The sequence below is a fragment of the Drechmeria coniospora genome, chromosome 02 (genome assembly GCF_001625195.1).
Source record: "Drechmeria coniospora strain ARSEF 6962 chromosome 02, whole genome shotgun sequence".
Taxonomy (NCBI): domain Eukaryota; kingdom Fungi; phylum Ascomycota; class Sordariomycetes; order Hypocreales; family Ophiocordycipitaceae; genus Drechmeria; species Drechmeria coniospora.
The window spans coordinates 7,975,355-7,993,140 of NC_054390.1; the positions used below are offsets into that span (position 1 = coordinate 7,975,355).

The 17,786-nt window shown below is 58.1% G+C and overlaps 7 protein-coding genes across 7 annotated transcripts; 5 read left to right on the forward strand and 2 right to left on the reverse strand.

Annotated features, from left to right (window-relative positions):
• Positions 1-1,257: 1,257 nt before the first annotated feature.
• On the forward strand, positions 1,258-2,046 carry DCS_05308 (uncharacterized protein; the record flags this gene model as incomplete). Its single annotated transcript, XM_040802614.1, has 1 exon — positions 1,258-2,046. The coding sequence occupies one exon, from the start codon at positions 1,258-1,260 to the stop codon at positions 2,044-2,046; it is 789 nt and encodes a 262-aa protein (XP_040657647.1).
• Positions 2,047-2,519: 473 nt separating this feature from the next.
• Positions 2,520-4,346, reverse strand: DCS_05309 (general alpha-glucoside permease; the record flags this gene model as incomplete). The annotated part of the gene is made up of 1 exon (XM_040802615.1): positions 2,520-4,346. One exon carries the CDS (start codon positions 4,344-4,346, stop codon positions 2,520-2,522), a length of 1,827 nt encoding a protein of 608 aa, XP_040657648.1.
• A 3,672-nt stretch (positions 4,347-8,018) lies between these two features.
• On the forward strand, positions 8,019-8,516 carry DCS_05310 (uncharacterized protein; the record flags this gene model as incomplete). The annotated part of the gene is made up of 1 exon (XM_040802616.1): positions 8,019-8,516. The coding sequence occupies one exon, from the start codon at positions 8,019-8,021 to the stop codon at positions 8,514-8,516; it is 498 nt and encodes a 165-aa protein (XP_040657649.1).
• Positions 8,517-10,152: 1,636 nt separating this feature from the next.
• On the forward strand, positions 10,153-11,181 carry DCS_05311 (uncharacterized protein; the record flags this gene model as incomplete). Its single annotated transcript, XM_040802617.1, has 2 exons — positions 10,153-10,432; positions 10,511-11,181. The coding sequence occupies 2 exons, from the start codon at positions 10,153-10,155 to the stop codon at positions 11,179-11,181; spliced, it is 951 nt and encodes a 316-aa protein (XP_040657650.1).
• Positions 11,182-12,220: 1,039 nt separating this feature from the next.
• Positions 12,221-12,896, forward strand: DCS_05312 (putative RPS18A-ribosomal protein S18.e.c4; the record flags this gene model as incomplete). The annotated part of the gene is made up of 3 exons (XM_040802618.1): positions 12,221-12,259; positions 12,398-12,528; positions 12,596-12,896. The coding sequence occupies 3 exons, from the start codon at positions 12,221-12,223 to the stop codon at positions 12,894-12,896; spliced, it is 471 nt and encodes a 156-aa protein (XP_040657651.1).
• Positions 12,897-13,150: 254 nt separating this feature from the next.
• DCS_05313 (UPF0023 family protein) lies at positions 13,151-14,086 on the reverse strand (the record flags this gene model as incomplete). Its single annotated transcript, XM_040802619.1, has 1 exon — positions 13,151-14,086. One exon carries the CDS (start codon positions 14,084-14,086, stop codon positions 13,151-13,153), a length of 936 nt encoding a protein of 311 aa, XP_040657652.1.
• A 464-nt stretch (positions 14,087-14,550) lies between these two features.
• Positions 14,551-16,347, forward strand: DCS_05314 (tryptophanyl-tRNA synthetase; the record flags this gene model as incomplete). The annotated part of the gene is made up of 6 exons (XM_040802620.1): positions 14,551-14,859; positions 14,926-15,011; positions 15,070-15,119; positions 15,192-15,729; positions 15,781-15,946; positions 16,012-16,347. 6 exons carry the CDS (start codon positions 14,551-14,553, stop codon positions 16,345-16,347), a joined length of 1,485 nt encoding a protein of 494 aa, XP_040657653.1.
• Between the last annotated feature and the right edge of the window lie 1,439 nt (positions 16,348-17,786).

The following is a 17,786-nucleotide window of genomic DNA, read 5'->3' on the forward strand; positions in this document are numbered from 1 at the left end:
CGTCGAGAAATTGAGCGAGGCAGTCCCTCATTATACCGGCAATGTAGATTGTCGTTCACTGAGCCACCCAGATGGCCCGACTCACCAGCGTTAAGGAATAATAGGACGAAGAAGAATACCAATAGACCAGTTTTGACCCATCGAACAATAGTTTATTCATTCCTATGACCTATCAAGCGGATGCCCTGCAGGCTGTTGCCATTGAGCACGTACGGAGTGCTACCGCCTTGGAATATCGGCCTGAAATATCGCCTTGGAATATCGACCTGGAATATCGCTTTGGAATATCAGCTTGGAATATCGCTTTGGAATATCAGCTTGGAATATCGCCTTGGAATATCGGCCTGGGATATCGGCCTAGAAAATCACCTTGAAATATCGCCTTGGAATGTCGCTTGGAATATCGCCTTGAAATATCGCTTCGAATATCGGTTGATAAGGCTCTACTTATACTGCTGTCTGTATGCACGCGTGTACTGTCAAGTACATATGCAGAAAGTCGAATCATCTGCATGACAAACACAACAGTGATGGTGTGCTGGAACGCAAACCCCTGCTCTGCTGTGCTCCCTCGGCCGCAGTCCGACACTGGTGCATCATGTCCATCGAAGCGTACCCAAGCGATGAATGACAAACGGCAATGGCACGGTACCAGGGCAGCTGGAGAGCGAACCGTCGGCAGAGGAAGGGGGGGGGGGGAGGGGTTGCGGTCGTTCTCGGCGAACACAAACTCGTCTATGGAGACTCGCCATCCATCCTTCGGCGGCCCCCCTCCCTCCTCCCTCCCGAAGCAGGTTCCTTCCGAAAGACCTTACCCACGACCGTTCTTTCCGCCTCTACATGGATGAAGCGAAGTCGTAGAGAGAGAAGGCACGAGGTACGAGGTACGAGGTACATCTGACACCGCATCGCCGACGCCGCAGGCAGCAGGCTGCCAACCCCCTCTCCTTTTCTCAACTCACGACTTGCATCACCACACCATCACGGCGCCATCCATCATTCATGTCACCATCCGTACCCTCCACCGGGTGGCTTTTCGCCTATCGCCTGCTGCCTGTCGCCTGCTGCCTGTTGCCTGCTGCCGGTTGCCTGTCGCCGCCCCCGACTTGAGGCAGAACATATGTACAGTGCAGCGCACGACGCAGATGGGCTGTGCTCGGGTCCGCACTGGCACTCGCATCCTGTCGTGCCTGCCCTCGCAGATGACCACGGCGTGCCGTGCCGAGGCGCATGCATGTCACGTCGCATGAGAGTGAGATGAGGCCGCTCATCCATGCACCAAGCACTGTTCATGGCCATGTCGAGCTTTCTGCTCACGTCACGTCATACGGTGATTCGGACCCGAGCACCGCCCAATCTGCGTACTTCGCTGCACTGTACATGTGTTCTGCCTCGCGTCGGGGGCGGCGACAGGCAACCGGCAGCAGGCGACAGGCAGCAGGCGACAGGCGACAGGCGGCAGGCGACAAGGCACCCGGTCGTGGGCGCGGTGAACAAGACAGCCACGGCTCCCTCGTCGAGCCTTCTCCTCTCCTCCTCTCTCCTCCTCAGAAATCACGCGCTGTTGCCGGAACGCAGCATTTCTACCCGTTCAGTTTCCATACAGAGTACAGGGACACGAGGGATAGCATACAGAGGGGCAGTGGACGAGACAAGAGAAGCAGACCAGCACACGCAATCATGCCCTCCACCACCACCAAGGCCCTCATCCTCTTCGCCGCCTCGGCCCTCGCGGCCGTCATCTACCCCCCCGGCGAGGGCAGCAGCAGCAGCCACGCCAAAGTCCAGGTGCCCGAGACGGCGCCCCGCCAGACGGCATGGCGAACTCATCACGGTCCCCTTCCCGCCGCCGTCACGCCGACGGTGACCCTCCCCATCGCCTGCGATTACAGCTACTGCGACGGCTCCACGTCGTGGTGCTTCTACTGGGCCGGAGTCACCTCGTACGACCCTTTCCGAGGACCTGTCCCTGGCGAGACGAGAGTCGAGCTCGGTCCGTGCACCGTCCCCCCACCGCCTCCGCCAGCGCGTACCGGCCACTCGTGAGCAGCTCATGAGTTCCACTGGTCCCGTGGCAACACGGCCGACGGAGAGTGGCATTGCCTGGCACCATAGGTAGTGCTTCTAGCGGAGACTGTTATGTCCAGGAGCGCATGCGGGCTTGGTGGGAACGGCAGGCCTACCGAGTGCCACTTGTGAAAGGGACGGGGTCGCATATCTGGGGGCTCTTGGGCAGGAAAGGGGTCGCCGCGAGGGTCGTCGGAGCCAATACGTTCCTCACGACATCCGATGGCATGGCCCTTCGACACTGGCGAATCAAGGCAGGGTTGGATACGGGCCCCCTTTTAGGTAGTATTGATTCGGTCGATCGAGCATAGTTCTTCTCAATCTCGTCACAACGGGCCGATCTTCTATCCAATCGAGTAGTAGACCAACCAGTTCCATGATGCGACGACGCTTGCGCCCATCTGGAGCTGCCATGGCTCAGCCGTGGCTGGACCGCTCACAATCGGCGCGCCTCATGCTGCTTCCTCTACACTCTCCTCCGGCCCGTCATCGTTGATTTTAGACGCAAAGTAAGAGGCTCCAAGCACGCAAGCGCCGCCGAGGGCCATGACGGTGGCGAAGCTGCGGTCGCCGGGAGTTCCGCGAGGCTTCTGCCAAATCTTGAAGACGGCGCTCGACCCCACCGTGGCGAGAATCTGCGGCACGGCAATCGCCATGTTGTGAATGCCCAAGATGACACCGGCTTGGTCCACCTCGCTCGATGCTCCGGTGCCGTCATCGGCTGGTCCGACAACACGGCGGGAGGAGGCGGGGTCGAGGCTCGAGTCTGGGTGCGGTCCCCGAACTCGGAGCCTTCTCGCTCGCTCGGCGGCGTCACGTCGACGAATCTCGGTACCGATGATGGCCCACGGCGCCCAGAGTGCCATGGCCCAGGTAACGCCCGTCACGCCGATGAGAGCGGTGGCCGCCTCGACCGAGCCAACGAAGGGGGCACAAAACATTGCGGCGGCGTAGAGGAAAAGAGAGGCAAGCCAAGCTCGCTTCAAGGTGAAGCCAGGAATCTTCAAACGGTCCAAGTACGAGACGTCGTTGCCGTCGTTGGCCTTCAGGGCATCCAACCTCCCGCTTCGGGGGCCGGCTGCGACCTGCGGATGAGCCGAGGTTGGTGCGATGAAGATCGGGAGAAAAAGGTTGGTCGAAAGGCTGACGATGGCGTTGATGAGCAGGGCAAAGGTTCCCATCCGCGTCGCTTCCTCGTACAGCGCGTCGAGCTCGGCCGGCGCCATGTGGGGGTCTCTCCTCAGAAAGGGTTGGACATAAATCTCGCCAATGTACGACGAGGTGTAGAAGAGGAGCGGGAAGAAGCCTATCCAGGCGCAGAACTGAACCTCACACACTCGCTTGGTTCGGGGTGGAAGGCGCTTGATGGACTGGAAGATTCGGAAGAAAAAGACGACAACGCCAGGCGTCCTCGTCGCGGGACTTTCACCGGCTCGGGGATCGCTTTCGTGCACGGCGGAGGCGCTCAGGGCTATCGTCAGGGTCAGGGCGATGCAGGCAATGGCACAGAGAACCTTGAACTGGGTATCGCCGAAGAACCACAGGTGGGCAGGGAGGTTGGCGTATCCGGCAACGAAGCCCACGATGTTCCCCACGCCGGTGAGTCGGCTGGCCATGGCGTTGGCGAGCTCCTGCTGGTGGGCCGGCGCGCAGTCGACGATGAAGGCTCGGATGGCGGCCTGGACCGTGTTGATGGCGACGTCCAGGAGGTAGATTCCGGCCACGGCGGCGACGATGACGGCGACCTCGACTCCGCGAGAAGCAGGATCGGCGCCCAAGAGGGCCAGGACGCCTCCGACGATTTCCTTGACCCAGGCAAGGAACAAAAGGCCGGCGACGGTGGCGACGGACCCGGCCACCATAAAGGGCCTGCGCCTGCCCCAGGGCAACCGGCAGTTGTCGCTCAGGATGCCGACGTAGGGCACCACTATGGTGCCTGTCAGAGGGCCGGCGAGCCAGACGAGAGCCATGAGCGACTTGCTGAGGCCGAGAGACAGCAGGTAGGGCGAGCCGTTGGACAGCTCGACGGACCAGGCAATCTGCAGCCCGGCGACGCCGATGGTCAGCATCGTCATGTACCAGAGGCTCCCGGTGGCCTGCGTCTCGTCGACGACACCTGGAGGGCCGCCTGCGCGGGACCGATGGCGGCCGAGGAGGGGCGAGTGTTGGTCGTCCATCCGGTCAAGGTCTCGGCCGAGGTCACCATGACCTGGCCAGGGACGAGGCGGCGGCAGCCTACCGGCGTCATCCGCATCGTCGGACGGCAATGAGGAGGCCATTTCTAGATGAGCCGTCGGGGACGTGGAGATGGATGCCGCGAGTGGTCCTGGCCGCGGCGCAAGCTGACGCAGGCGCTGCGGCAGCAAGCCGAGCACATGACACCGGACGGCGTTGGGGCCGGACGGAGAAGGGGGTTGATGGTCAGACGCGGCTCGTCGGGAACGGACCGGTTTCACTGCGTGACAGCCGCCGTTGGTGCCGGAAAGGCTGCCTGCGAGGCAATGGAAATTGTCCCGTCGTGGCCACGGCGGGTGCAGGACGTAGGGGAACTGGTGGTTGAGAAGGTTGAGGTCACGCAGCAAGGTGCATCACTGCCAAGGTGTGCTGGCGTTGCAGCAGCCGCAAGTAAGGCGATTCGAGCTGGTACAGGTACATGCCTCCCTAGTGGGAACGTACTACTACCAGTAAGTAGAGTACCTAGGTACGGAGAGGTAGGTAGGCAGGAACGGAGTTTTAGGTACCTACTAGGTATTACATAAGTACGGCGCACAGTACAAGTACTTACTGTACAAGTAATAATAGAATACTTACATGCAAGTTAAGGGCAAGTGCAGCACGGAGTGCAGCTATAATACAGTACTGCTTAGGTAGTATTACCGTATCCGTACTCCGTACTCCGTACAGTGCTTGTACTTGTAACCACGGAGTAATTACATGTTTATAAGTAATGCTTGCATGCGGTACCGGAAAGTAAGTAAGTACTCCGTACTCTGTACAGTTCTGCTAGATACGGTGCCCTCTACGGAGTGCTACAGTCGCTAGACAAACGTGACGATTCCATTTTGGTAGCGCTACGGAGTACTCCGTACTATTATTATTATCACTTATTACTGTACAAAGTAAATCGACATTTTTGCCACTCCACTATACATGTACTTGTCGTACCCACTAATTGTCAACGCAGCTACCCTGGAGAGCCTCCATTTCGTCCGAGTGCAGATGCGAGCAAGTATGAAAAGCACGAATGCGAATATGCCTCTGTCAAGGTGTCTTGCGTCTGACGTCATGCATAAGCAACCTGTTGAGGGCTGGAGGCGCATGGGTTGTTAGTGATCGGCATGCCATGATGTCACTCTGCTCGGATGCAATCGTCCGTTACCCTTGCCCCTGGTGAGTTCCGTTCGAGTTTAGCACGGGTCGGACGAGCAACGAGGAAGATGCTAGGGACATGCTTTGAACCGACACCTCCGCATCGCACGCTCCACAGCGTCTACATCCTGCGCCCACGATCATGGCAAGGACGAATGGCAACGCCCGTTCCACTGGGTGATGATCCCTGGACTGCTGCTGCCGGCGATGGCCAGCAAGACGAATGGGCATCACCGCTCGGTAGCCTGTCCAGCCGGATGGCAGTGGCATGGCACTCCGGACACCCCGCGCGTCATCGATGGAGTGACGGCCCCGGACGATGTGGCACTACGTAGACGGTGTCAACTCCCGGACCGCCACCGGGGCGGTGGCCGGCGATGTGCTTCCGTGCTCGGTGCGGAGTGCGGGTGTGTGGTTGCCTCGGCCTTCCGGGGAACGACCATCAACGAATACTAGCAGCCGGCAAGTGCCCATCGCTACGTTGTGCCGAGGCAGGCGAGCGTGCGAGCTCGTTTTCGTACACCAACTTGGATGTCGTTGTCGGCAGGGCCCGCCGAGTGGACGGTTCCGTGCTGACCCGCGTGGCTGGATGCGGCTGTTGCGTCGGCGAGTGAACGAGGTGAGCTGTTCGCCCCCGCCCCCCACCGACCGCCGAGGCCCCTCCGCCGCACGGTCTCGTTACATCTCTTGACTTTGGAGGCTGGTGGCCAAACCGTGCATGCTGTATTGTTGTGACGCCTCTGATGAACCGACGAAGCGCCACGCACGTCGACGTCGCCTTCGCCGTCGGCCTTTTTTTTTTTTTTAGTTTTCTTTTTGTTCTTTTGTCCTTTTTTCTCGTCACACGAGGCCAAGCACCGCCTGGTGATGAGATGGCCGTTTCATGGCTGTAGCTGTGACGTCTCCGACGCCGCGTGCGGAGGGGGTGAAGCTGGACGATGTTCCGTGGCCGGAAATGGCGGTCGTGAAGCGAAGCGCGCGAGCACGGAAGCGTGTGCGTCGCCGTCGGGCGACATCTTGGGTCGGGCAGACGAGGCTCACCCAAGAGGTGCGGACCGGAAAATGGCTGGTCCTTCCGTGGCTGACGTGCCTTGGTGCTGCCCCGCGCAGTGCTGTTCGCGTTGGCTCGGCCCAGCTAAAAGCGCTGTGGAGAGGAGTGCACAGGGGACCCTGCGGGGAGGGGTGGGGTTCCAGAACAGGCAGTACTTACTTGATACAAGTACAGGGTGTATTACTTAAGTACTGTACGGAGCACACATGAACTCCGTAATACAGTACCCCGTAAGTAAGTAAGCACTCCGCACTTATGGTGCACATGTACTTAAGTACTTACAGTACAGAGTACGAGTGCAGTAGGCGTAAGTGGGTGCAAGTACTTACAGTACTGTACTCCGCACTTGAGTGTGCACTTGAGTGGTACTGTACATGTACGGAGTCCTAGTACGGAGAACAGCAATAATAATACTTACTTGACCTCCGTGCAAGGTACAAGCAAGTACCAAGCAAGTCGATGCCTCTCATCTCATGGGCACTGTATCCGTACTGTACTTGCACTTACCGCTGGGTACTGTAGCTGCACCGTACCACGTCGCCGTACGACTTGCCGTGCTAGGGATGCACGGATGCACGCTGCCAGTATGGTGTAAGCCTGCCCTGAAGGCGATAATTGGTAGGCATTTCGTAGGTTTATGCCAAGGTCTTAGTCGCTGCACGGCGCGAGCATCTGCATCCCGTAGGTCGGCGTCGCCTACGTGCAAACGAGTGCACGCCGACGTAAGTGTGGCCAGTAGTCGAGGCGCTAGCGATATTTCGGGAGGAATCTCTGGAGCCCCGGCGAAATTTGCGGGCCTTTCCCCCCACATGCAAACGGTGCTCGCCATGCTTCCATCTCGGCTTCCATCATGCTTCTCTCCTAGTCGCGCCGTGCGTGCGCTGTCCCCCGACTCGTGCCCGAATGCAATCCAGCCACGCTGTCGCTCGCGCTCGCGGTACGTCTGCGGAGCGGACTAGGCGCACCCATGCACACCACAGGCATGAAAATGGACCGAGGGTGGTGGCGACTAGCACGACTAGCACGAGTGAGCGCCGCCGTACTTGTACATGTTCGTCCAGCAACTCCGTCGTCGCCTACGAGGTAGCAGGTACGCCGACGCTGCGCACCCGGTACGTTGCGAGTAGCGTGCTGTACCGTACCTGACGAGGAGCGTACGGTGCGCGTCCATGTACACTACCCCGCCTAGCATTGTGCCCAGGTACGGCCTACAGTGTGCTGCGGGCGCCCGCGACCACCCGACGACCCCCCCCCCTGGCCGTGTCATGTTCCTGATCCGCCCGGTGTAACGGAGCAATGCCTGCCAGGCTCCCTCCCCCCCCCGCCGTCCGAAGGAGGCAGTTTCGCCTTCGCCTGGACGGACTGATGCAGAGGTGCGTCCAAGTATATATTGAATTGCCGCGCCCTCCATTTCCGCATCCGATCGATCGATCGATCACCTCATTACTCTACCAGTACATTCCATCGCACAAGTCAGACATCACGTCGACCCCTTTTCCACTCTACCAACGCCTACACCTATACCTCCACCATGTCTCTCGGTGATCGATTTCGTCGCGCCGTCCGCAAGTCGGATTCCTCCGACGATGCCTCGCAGGCCCACAGCAGCGCCGCCACCTCGACGACCAACGCCAGCGAAACCTCATCTCTCCACACGACGGCCACGGCCGGCTCGACCTTTTCCAAGGTCTTTCCCTTTCGCTCACGCTCCCGCTCCGGCAGCCGGCAGAAGAGCGCGGAGAAGGAATCCGGCCGGGCGCGGGGCAAGGATCGCAAGAAGCCCATCCACCCGAGCCAGCGGCCGCTCACGCTCCAGAACCTCCAGCACCAGGAGATGCTCAGCCAGTTCACCATGACCTTTGGCGCGAGCGACCCGAGCCAGATTGAGCGACTCAGCTTCTGCGGCGTGAGCCCGTGCTGCACGCGCCCGTCGAGCATCGATCTCGACCGAGACGAGTTCAACCTCAGCAGCCGCACGTCGGCCCTTTCCCTCGTCGAGGCGCCGAGTGGCGATTCGGTCCGTCAATGATGGCAAGGTGACGGCGGGGAAAGTCGAGGAACGAGCGACGAGCGACGCGGCCAATCATCGACTGGCCGGTGGCGACTTTCGAATCGTCGTCGGCGCATCGGAAGCGAACCGTCCAGTCAAACCAAACGTGCCGACCTAGGGCACCGCTGCAAACCGATGCAAAATCAGCGCAAAGCAGAACGCCCCCAGCGTGGCGGCTAATTGAATCAACGCACCGAACCATCATCGTACGGTGCGAAAATCCGGCACAAATCCGGCCACACTGGCCATGGCTGCCTCTGCTCGGCTCCACTTTAAGCTAAACCGCCGAGGCAGTCAAGCCCCTGGATTTCGACGCCGAGGTTACACACAACGACCAATCCAAGTCACACACCTTCGGTTTGCGACCTGCGCCTTGCGTCATCTTTGCATCCTCATCACCATGAAGCTTCATCGAGAAAGGTAGGCGCACCCTTCGATCAACGCAACCAATCGAAACCGTACTGACACTGCATGCAGCCATTGATTCGTTTTGCGTGCCATCACCATGGAACCTTCAGTCACTAGCTTCCTGCGTCGCCTCGTGCCATGTTTGGCAGTGCCTTGCAAGGTGCATTGGTATCCAAGGAAGTGCTTGCCTGTACCTTGCCGTACATACATATGCAGGGCAGCGCAACAATAGGCCATGCTTGCTGCTTTGGGTCATGGGCATGCGCCTTGGCACGCGCGTGTGGTGCGCGACATGAATGGGAGTAAAAAATAGTAGCTATTAGGAGGATTAATATGGTAATAAAATGGACAGTATAGACGGCCTCGATCTGGAACAGGCGTTCAAAAACAGTCCCGTTGATGGAGATTGACGGCGTGAAATTGACGACTTTAATCAAGCAAGCCTGCTTCCTTCCTTTCATTCTCGTGATGCCTGAGGTGCCACCTGCGGAGCAGGAACATGCCTTCCCTCACCTAAGTACTCCCACACCTAAGTTCTCCCTCACCTACTCCCTCACCTACCTCACACCTACCTCACCTACCTCGCCTACCTCACTTACCTAGCCTACCTCACCTACCTCACCTACCTCACGTGTGACGCGGCGAATGCACTCGTTCGTTCACCGCCGTCCTCAGCCTCGGACGGGCAAGCAACTCTGACAAGGAAGCACCTTGCTGGGACAGAGGGTGTTTGCGTTGGGTGGGAAACAAGTGATGCTAGGAGTACATCTCTTGTACTGGCGCAGGCAGATGGATAGGTGCAGTTACCCGACCATTTCTCGGAAGATTCTGGCGGCGGCGGCAAAGTCAACAAACGGAACAAACAATGGCTGCCGGATTCTCCGACGTGCTGTGCCTGGCTCTTGCCTCACGAGCCGCCACCGCCCATCAGTTCACAGGCAACCATGCCCAAGCCCTAATCATGTGTATTCATGCCGCACCGTGCTTCCATCCCGTCATCCTCCCTCCCTTTGCCCTCTGGCCTCAGGCTGTTCGCCTCTCGAACGAGCGGTCCGACCCAGCACCACCTTGACGACGACAGCCTTGTCACGCACGCACGCGCACAGGCAATCTCTGTTCGAAACGTCAGCTTGAAATCCTCAAAAGGATACATATTCGAGTCAACTCCCGTCAGTGCAAGCAACGAATTCGCCACTCCCCGCGGAGCATGTCGTCCAAGTCGTGGTACATTTTGTGGTCCAAGGCCGTTCCGGCACGGTATGGCCTGTCCAAGAACATCCAAACCTTGCTGCAGCACCTGGACTTGTACTACTCGGGAGGCCTCGAAGCCGACGAGCTGGGCCGTCTCGTCCGCTTGAGCCCGCATCGACGAACGGCCATCGCCAACACCATTGCCAAATGTGCCAACATCATCAAGAAGGATCCTTCTGAACTCAGGACTTGCGTCGATGTCATCGAGATGTGCACCGAAATTCTCGAGATTGCCGGTTCGTCACCCCCGAAGCGGATCGTGCGGAACTGCCTGTGACCACGGGGGAATCCGGGCTGCTGACCTTTTGTCCCAGACAAACGGCCCCCCCTCGCCGGGTTCCCCTTCATGAAGCTGCCGATGGAGATCCGCACCAATATTCTCCATCTCATCGTGGCCAACGTATTTACGACGACCGTCATTGTCCCCGCGAGCAAGAAGAGTCGCTGTAGCTGCCCCTCGATCGACCCCCCCGCCTGCACCTTCCAGTCGGCGCATATGAAGGCGCTGCCTACCCTATTCGGAGCCGCGCTGAACCAAGAGTTTTGTCGATTCTTCTTTCGACGATATTCCTTCCGATTCACCTGTCCTTGCGAGTTGCTCGCCCACCTTGAGCAGAACGAGGCCCTGTTCCAGAACATTCACCACCTGAGCGTTCACTGGTGCGGACTCGATGCTGCCAAGGCCTTTACGATGCTCGCAAAGTGCCCGAGGCTGGAGACTCTCAAGATCACCATCTCCAAATTTACGCCAGACTGCATGAGCGAAAACACTCAGATCATGCGCGCCTACTTTCCTGCTTCCTTTCGACATCCCCGCTTCACCGACACCCTTGGCTTGGATGAGCTCCTGACCATTCGAGGTCTCAAGGATGTCAAGGTCTGGCACGGCCGGACGAAAGGCAGCTGGTCCATGCGCGTCGAATCGGAACGCGCTGGCCTCTCGAGACTCCTCTCCAACCACCTGACAAAGCCCCGAAGTGCATGATGGCTTTCTCGGTCCGACGCCGACGACGGACCAGCGGAGGACTGTTTTGAGTAGCCGGCAGAGTGCCCAAGAACGCCGGCAACCTTCCATGGGAAGATGCGATGCCAACCAGATGGGGTACGGTGCATGCATGTCAAGGGGCGCTGTTGGACGCTCGTGCTCGATGGCAGCATGAGATGGGCACCAAGACGTTGTAACGCAGGCATCCAAAGATGCAGAAAGAAATGTGACAACAGATAAATTACGGGTACCTTCGTAAGGTCATGTTGCTGAAGGTCCCGTACTCAAAATCGTTGTCGAGCTTCTTCTCGTCTTGTACCTGCGCCGAGGCACAGGCAGCCGGCTCAAGATCAGTCCTTGGTGTCGACTGACCGAGCAATGGCAAGAGACGGCAGGTCGACGACCTCTGCAGAGAGTGAAAAACTACGAATGAATGGGACACTGGCATTGCTTGGGCCTTCCACTTGGCGAGCCCGCATCGTATTCACCACCCGCCCATGGCGTCAACTGTTCGCATCCTGCTTGGCAACTTGCGCACGGGATGCCCCTTTGCCCTGATCAGATCACTCAGGAGGTTTGACACTTCCTTCGCCATCTCGTTACATCTGCTGACTCTGGACATTGGTGGCCCATTCCCTTTGCCCACGACCAGATGGAGCGAGAGTGGCAGACCTGAAGTGCCTGCCGTGGAGGAGCATCTCTGTTGACGAGTTGGGCGGAATTGTGTGCACCACGCCTTGCCCACACATGGATGGAAGATGTTGTTTGGTGCATAGGTAGTAAATCGGCGGATAAATATTTACGCGTCGCCGAATTTAGCGAGCAACCGAGAGTCTGCACTGGCCGTTGCCATGGCCCATGGCACGTGACTGGATCATTTAGCGCCCACCGCTCCTTGCCCTACTCGCGACCCCACAGGGTCGAAAATTCCACCACGTTTAGCGAGTGCGTGGGAACAGTTTCCGCCTCTTTTCAACCCGACTCCAATCAATCGACCATCATCGAGCACACACGGCAACGACCGTTACAGTTGCCCAGCATGTCGCTCGTGTCGGGAGAGAAGACGAATTTCCAATTCGTAAGTCTTACCTTTGCCCTGCCGTGCCTGTGCCATTGCACCCGGCCGCGGAATCGCCACGGCATGACTTCGCATCGTCGCCGCCGTCATCGATATTCGTTCACACGAACCCCCAGTTCGCTAACGGGTTACCGATAGATCTTGCGTCTTCTGAACACCAATGTGGACGGCAAGCAGAAGGTCATGTACGCCTTGACCAAGATCAAGGGTGTCGGTCGCCGATACTCCAACTTGGTCTGCAAGAAGGCTGATGTCGACCTGAACAAGCGGTATGGCCCACGACGGAGAAATTGGCACGTTGATGGGACGTCAGGCTAAACAAGGTCCTTTGAACAGCGCCGGTGAGCTCACCACCGAAGAGCTCGAGCGAATCGTCACCATCATCCAGAACCCGACCCAGTACAAGATCCCCAGCTGGTTCCTCAACAGGCAGCGCGATATCGTCGACGGCAAGGACTCCCAGGTTCTCGCCAACGGTGTCGACTCCAAGCTGCGTGATGATCTCGAGCGCTTGAAGAAGATCCGCGCCCACCGTGGTCTCCGTCACTACTGGGGCCTGCGTGTCCGTGGCCAGCACACCAAGACCACCGGCCGCCGTGGCCGGACTGTCGGTGTGTCCAAGAAGAAGGGTGGTTAAACGAGCATGCAGTTACGGTATCGGGTGGACAGGCGTGACGGCTGGCATCTCCATCTTTCTGAGATTTTTGAGAGGATTGCTTTTTCCTGCATTTCGCAGCTAGGGTTGTACTCCAAATCAGAGTCATGAATTAAAAAAGCATTCTACCACGTGGTCGAGCACCCTTCACGTGCGTCCAGTGCCCTCGTGCACCTTTCAGGACGGCCGAAGCAGGAAAAAAGCGAACGACTCGAATGATGACGACACGGTTGATTTTAGTCTTCATGCGTGACGGCCATGTCTAGCACCTCTACACGTCCCTGACCTTTTGTTTCGTTGGCAATGAAGCCGGACAAGGCCTTGAAGGCGCCGGGTTCGACAAAGCCAATCACTTCCCACTCTGAGCCCACCACATCTTGGCTCTCGACCTGCTCTACGTAGCTCAATATCATGTCCTTGACGGTACCCGGCGCCTTTTGCTCTCCGTCCTCTTCTTGAGCGCCTCGTTGGCCGGCGGCTGAAGGCTTCACGGCCTGCTTGAGGACGCTGGTGGCGCACGAAATTCGTAGCCGCATTCTTGCGCGAGCGACGGGAATTGGCTGGACGGCGATGAGGGCCTTCATCGCCTCGAGGGCCTGGCTCTTGGCGCTCTTGGTTGTCACCACACCGGTCCAGGTGCTCTCCTTGGCTCGCGGTTTCGCGCCCGCGTCGTCGCCCGTGATCGGCGTTCCGGCGCCGCTCGCCGGATGGCTCTTGTCCGCGTTGCTGTGGGCCTGCGAGCTCAGCATGTCGAGCGCTTTTTCGATCATGCCGAAGGTGTAGATTCTCTTGGTCCGCGGATCGACAAGCTTGCTCGCGACAATGCCTATGACCTCGTTGTGCACGCGATCGAGCTGCGCCGCGCGCTCCTTTTCGCCCACCTGGAGCTCGCCCTTTTTCAGAATTTCGAGGATCACGTCGTTGGTCGATTTGTCCTTGCCAAAAGCCTTCTCGATGCTTTCCTTGTCCGCCGTTTGGCCCTTGGAGACATTGATGAATATGTTGGGGATCTGTAGAACGTTGTCGAGGTCGGTATCGATGCCGGAGCGCCACTCGAGGACTTTGTTCTTGTAGCAGGCGATTTCGAACCGCTTCTTGCCCTTCTTCAGACGCACGAGCGAAACGTTTGTGAGCTTGATCTGGTTGGACGGCTGGTTGATTTGACGAGACATGATGGGCGGGAAAAAATGATGGCAATGCTCTTGGCTCGTCCGGTTCGTGAAATGGGGCCTACGAGAGGCAGTTGCTTTCTTTATCGATGAAAAGCCAAGTTTCCTAGGATGGCAGAAAGACGATGGAGCATTTTTCGGGTCGCAGAGTCCGAGGGGGGCGTGGTGAAGGTGCCTCGAGTTGAACTGGTTCGGCAGACGTTGGCTGTTAAATTGTCAGCGGGCGTACCGCACTGGATGAAGGCTGGTGGAGGCGGTGGTAGCCTTCTCTGTTGACCCCGCCATGGTTGCTACGCTACCTAGGAAATCTTCCCATCCAACCCCGCCTGCTAGGCCACCCAGCTTGAGTCACCGAAACAGTCACTCTCACCTTGCTCGTTCGGGGTGCCGTCTTGTGTCGCCACGATCCTGACTCTGGACCTTTGGGATTCCCCTTTTGGTCAACATCAATCTCCGACACAGCTGCCATGGCTTCCGCTCCCTCCCAAAGCGCCGAACCTCCTTCGACGGTGGGGCAAGATGGCACCGCTCCGCCGGCGTCTTCCACCAAGCAGGATATCAACCCTTGGTCCGTCTCGGGCGAGGTGGGCGAGGACGGCAAGGTCAAGGCAATCGACTATCGAAAACTGGTGCAGGAATTTGGTACCAATCTCATCGACGATGCGCTGCTGGAGCGGTTCGAGCGGGTGACGGGCCACAAACCACACAGATTCATGCGACGGCAGATCGTCTTCAGCCACAGGGACCTGTCCGTCATCCTGGATCGGTACGAGAAGGTAGGTTCTTCCACGAGGCACGGCAGAGAATGGAGGTCCAAGAATCCACCTGACATGATTCCGCAGAACGAGCCTTTCTACCTGTACACCGGACGCGGACCCAGCAGCGACAGCATGCATATTGGACACACGCAAGTGTTTGACTTTGTCAAGTGAGGGCGAACCCGACGGAAGAAAAGGGTCGTGAAGGGCAACTGACCCGATGCGCAGATGGTTGCAAGATGTCTTGGATGCTCCCCTGATCATTATGCTGACGGATGGTTCGTTTGTCCCGGAACAGTGCAGGTGCCCGCTGCCGTGCCCGCTGCCGTCACTAACATGACGACGGGTAGATGAGAAATATCTGTTCTCGGAAAAGAGAACGGTCGAGGAGGTCATGGGATACACGCGAACCAACGTGATGGACATCATCGCCGTTGGCTTCGACGCCGAGAAAACCTTCATCTTCTCCGACTTCGACTTTGTCGGCGGCGCCTTTTACAAGAATATTGTGCGATTCGCCAAGAGAGTCACGTACAACACGGTCAGGGCCATTTTCGGCTTCGACGGCAGCGCAAACATTGGCAAGGTTCACTTTGCCAGCATCCAGGGCGCGACGGCATTTGCCTCGTCGTTTCCTCACATTTTCGGGCCCGACGAGTCCAAGACGGCCTCGATACCGTGCTTGATCCCGTGCGCCATCGACCAGGATCCCTACTTTCGTTTGACGAGAGACTGCGCTGCCGGCTTGCATTTGGCGAAGCCGTCCCTGATCCACATGCGATTCCTGGACGCACTTCAAGGCCCCGGTTCCAAGATGTCGGCCAGCGACGACACGTCGGCCATTTTCCTCAACGACACGGCGAAGCAGATCAAGAACAAGATCAACAAGTGAGCATGCCTTGGCCGGAAGCTGGCGCGAGATGGCTGACACGAGAGCAGGCATGCTTTCTCGGGCGGGCGAGAGACGGTCGAGGAGCACCGCGAGCTGGGTGGCAACGCCGACGTCGACGTGTCGTACCAATACTTGCAGTTCTTCCTCGAGGACGACGAGGAGCTGAAGCGAATCAAGGAAGACTACAACAGCGGCAAGCTGTTGACGGGCGAGGTAAGCGGCGCCGATGTCCAACGGAGCTGGTCGTTCCATCGAGCATGGCACTGACAGCCGGACAGCTCAAGGCGATGTGCATCGAGCATCTGCAGAAATACGTCTCCGGATTCCAAGAGAGGCGGTCCAAGGTGACGGATGCCGTTGTCGACGAGTTCATGACGGCTCGTCCGTTGAAGTGGAACGGAAACCCCAAAGTTCCGCGGGCGGACCTTGTTGTCCCGGTCGTCGCCGCTGGGGACGCCGACGCGGATGGCGCGGCGACGGCGGCGGGAGCGGATGGCAAGATGTCGAAAAGCCAGATGAAGAAGCTGCTCAAGGAGCAGCAGATTGCTGCCAAGAAGGCGGAGAAGGACAAGGCGAAAGCGGCGACGAAGGCTGCCTCGAGCGGGGGCGCATGATGGTGAATGCCAGCCGCATGCCGGGAGCGCCTATGACGGCATTGGAACGGAAGCCATTACCCCCTCGAAGTCGCAGCTGTCGACTAGACGTGGGCTGGAAATGCTGCTGAGCAAATGATGACTGAATGTCGTTGCGGCAGAGCTCCTTTAGCTACGCGGCGCAGGCACGTGGCCGATCTGTCAAGTGCTGCTATTAATATCCCCAGCCAGATGGCTGTCTGACTCACAGTGACAATCAAGTATACTCCGTGCATTCCTCGGAGACGGAGCCAGTCCTTGGTCACATGGCAGGTACAAGTACTTGACATGCTCATCAACTAATTAGGTGCTGGGCGGAATAATGCCTACTGTACACAGTAATTACCGAGTTGTAACGCACCGTGCGAGTACAAGCCTATGTAGTTGTAGTTGTAGCTGTGCAGTACTATGCTGCAGTTTCTCCCTATTGCAGGCAAGTACTGTACTGTGCTGTGTGACTGCCAGTGTGTACTGTAGGTGTACTTGTACTCATGGTACTACCTGGTATCCCTTCGTTCGCCTCATCGTTCAACGCTGGCGACTTGAGGGCATGAGTGAGGACGCCTGTTCTACCAGATACACAAGCCAAGGATGGGTCGAGCAGGGTTTGGAAAACATGGTCATTTCGCTTACTGCACTTCATCATCGTCCCCGAGACAGACAAGCACAAGCACAGTAGGGCACGCCGATGGCCAGTCGTGCCGGCTGCTTGTGACGGCGGGGTCAATGATGCCTCTCCCTAGGCCCCCGTTCGCTCGCATAGCCTTGATCGTAGCTCCGAACGTGTACAGTAGAAGTTGCGCCTCAGCTCAGGTGCCTTTTCCATTCCTCTTGCAAGCTTCATTCGTGCCCTTGCCCGGAGAAAGTCAGCAGGTGCATCGGCTTGCTTTTGCGACTTGCTAGGTGCGGTTGGTGCGAGGTACGGAGCACTGCTAGTGTACTTGTAGGTACCTGACTACGGCTGCAAGCGGCCATCGCAAGCGGCACCCTGGTCCAGGCGCCTAGGCACCTTACTGTGCGTGTACATGTACGGCACGAGCAGCATCGTACGAGCGACTTGGTACAAACCGCCAATTGCTGCCAAAATGCATGTAGAAGAACCAAAAGGACCGAAGATTGATTTTCATGCTCACCACCTTGACGCTGTCGAGGCATCAAGCTGCCTCGTTGTGTTGCCGTTCTCCAGCTGTTCGTCGCACGGTGGTACCTGGCGGCCTAAGAAAGGTACTAGGGGGCACCTGGAAGTAAGTACATGGGTGCTCAGGTACAAGTACAGTACAGTACTTACACGCACAAGCTACTAGGTACTCTAAGTAATAAGTACGGACTGCCTTTGGTGATACCTGCTAGGTGCCTGCTAGTAGCCTAGCTAGGCTGTCGTGAACTTCCATGTACTAAAACGTACGCCCGTGAGCGGGGGC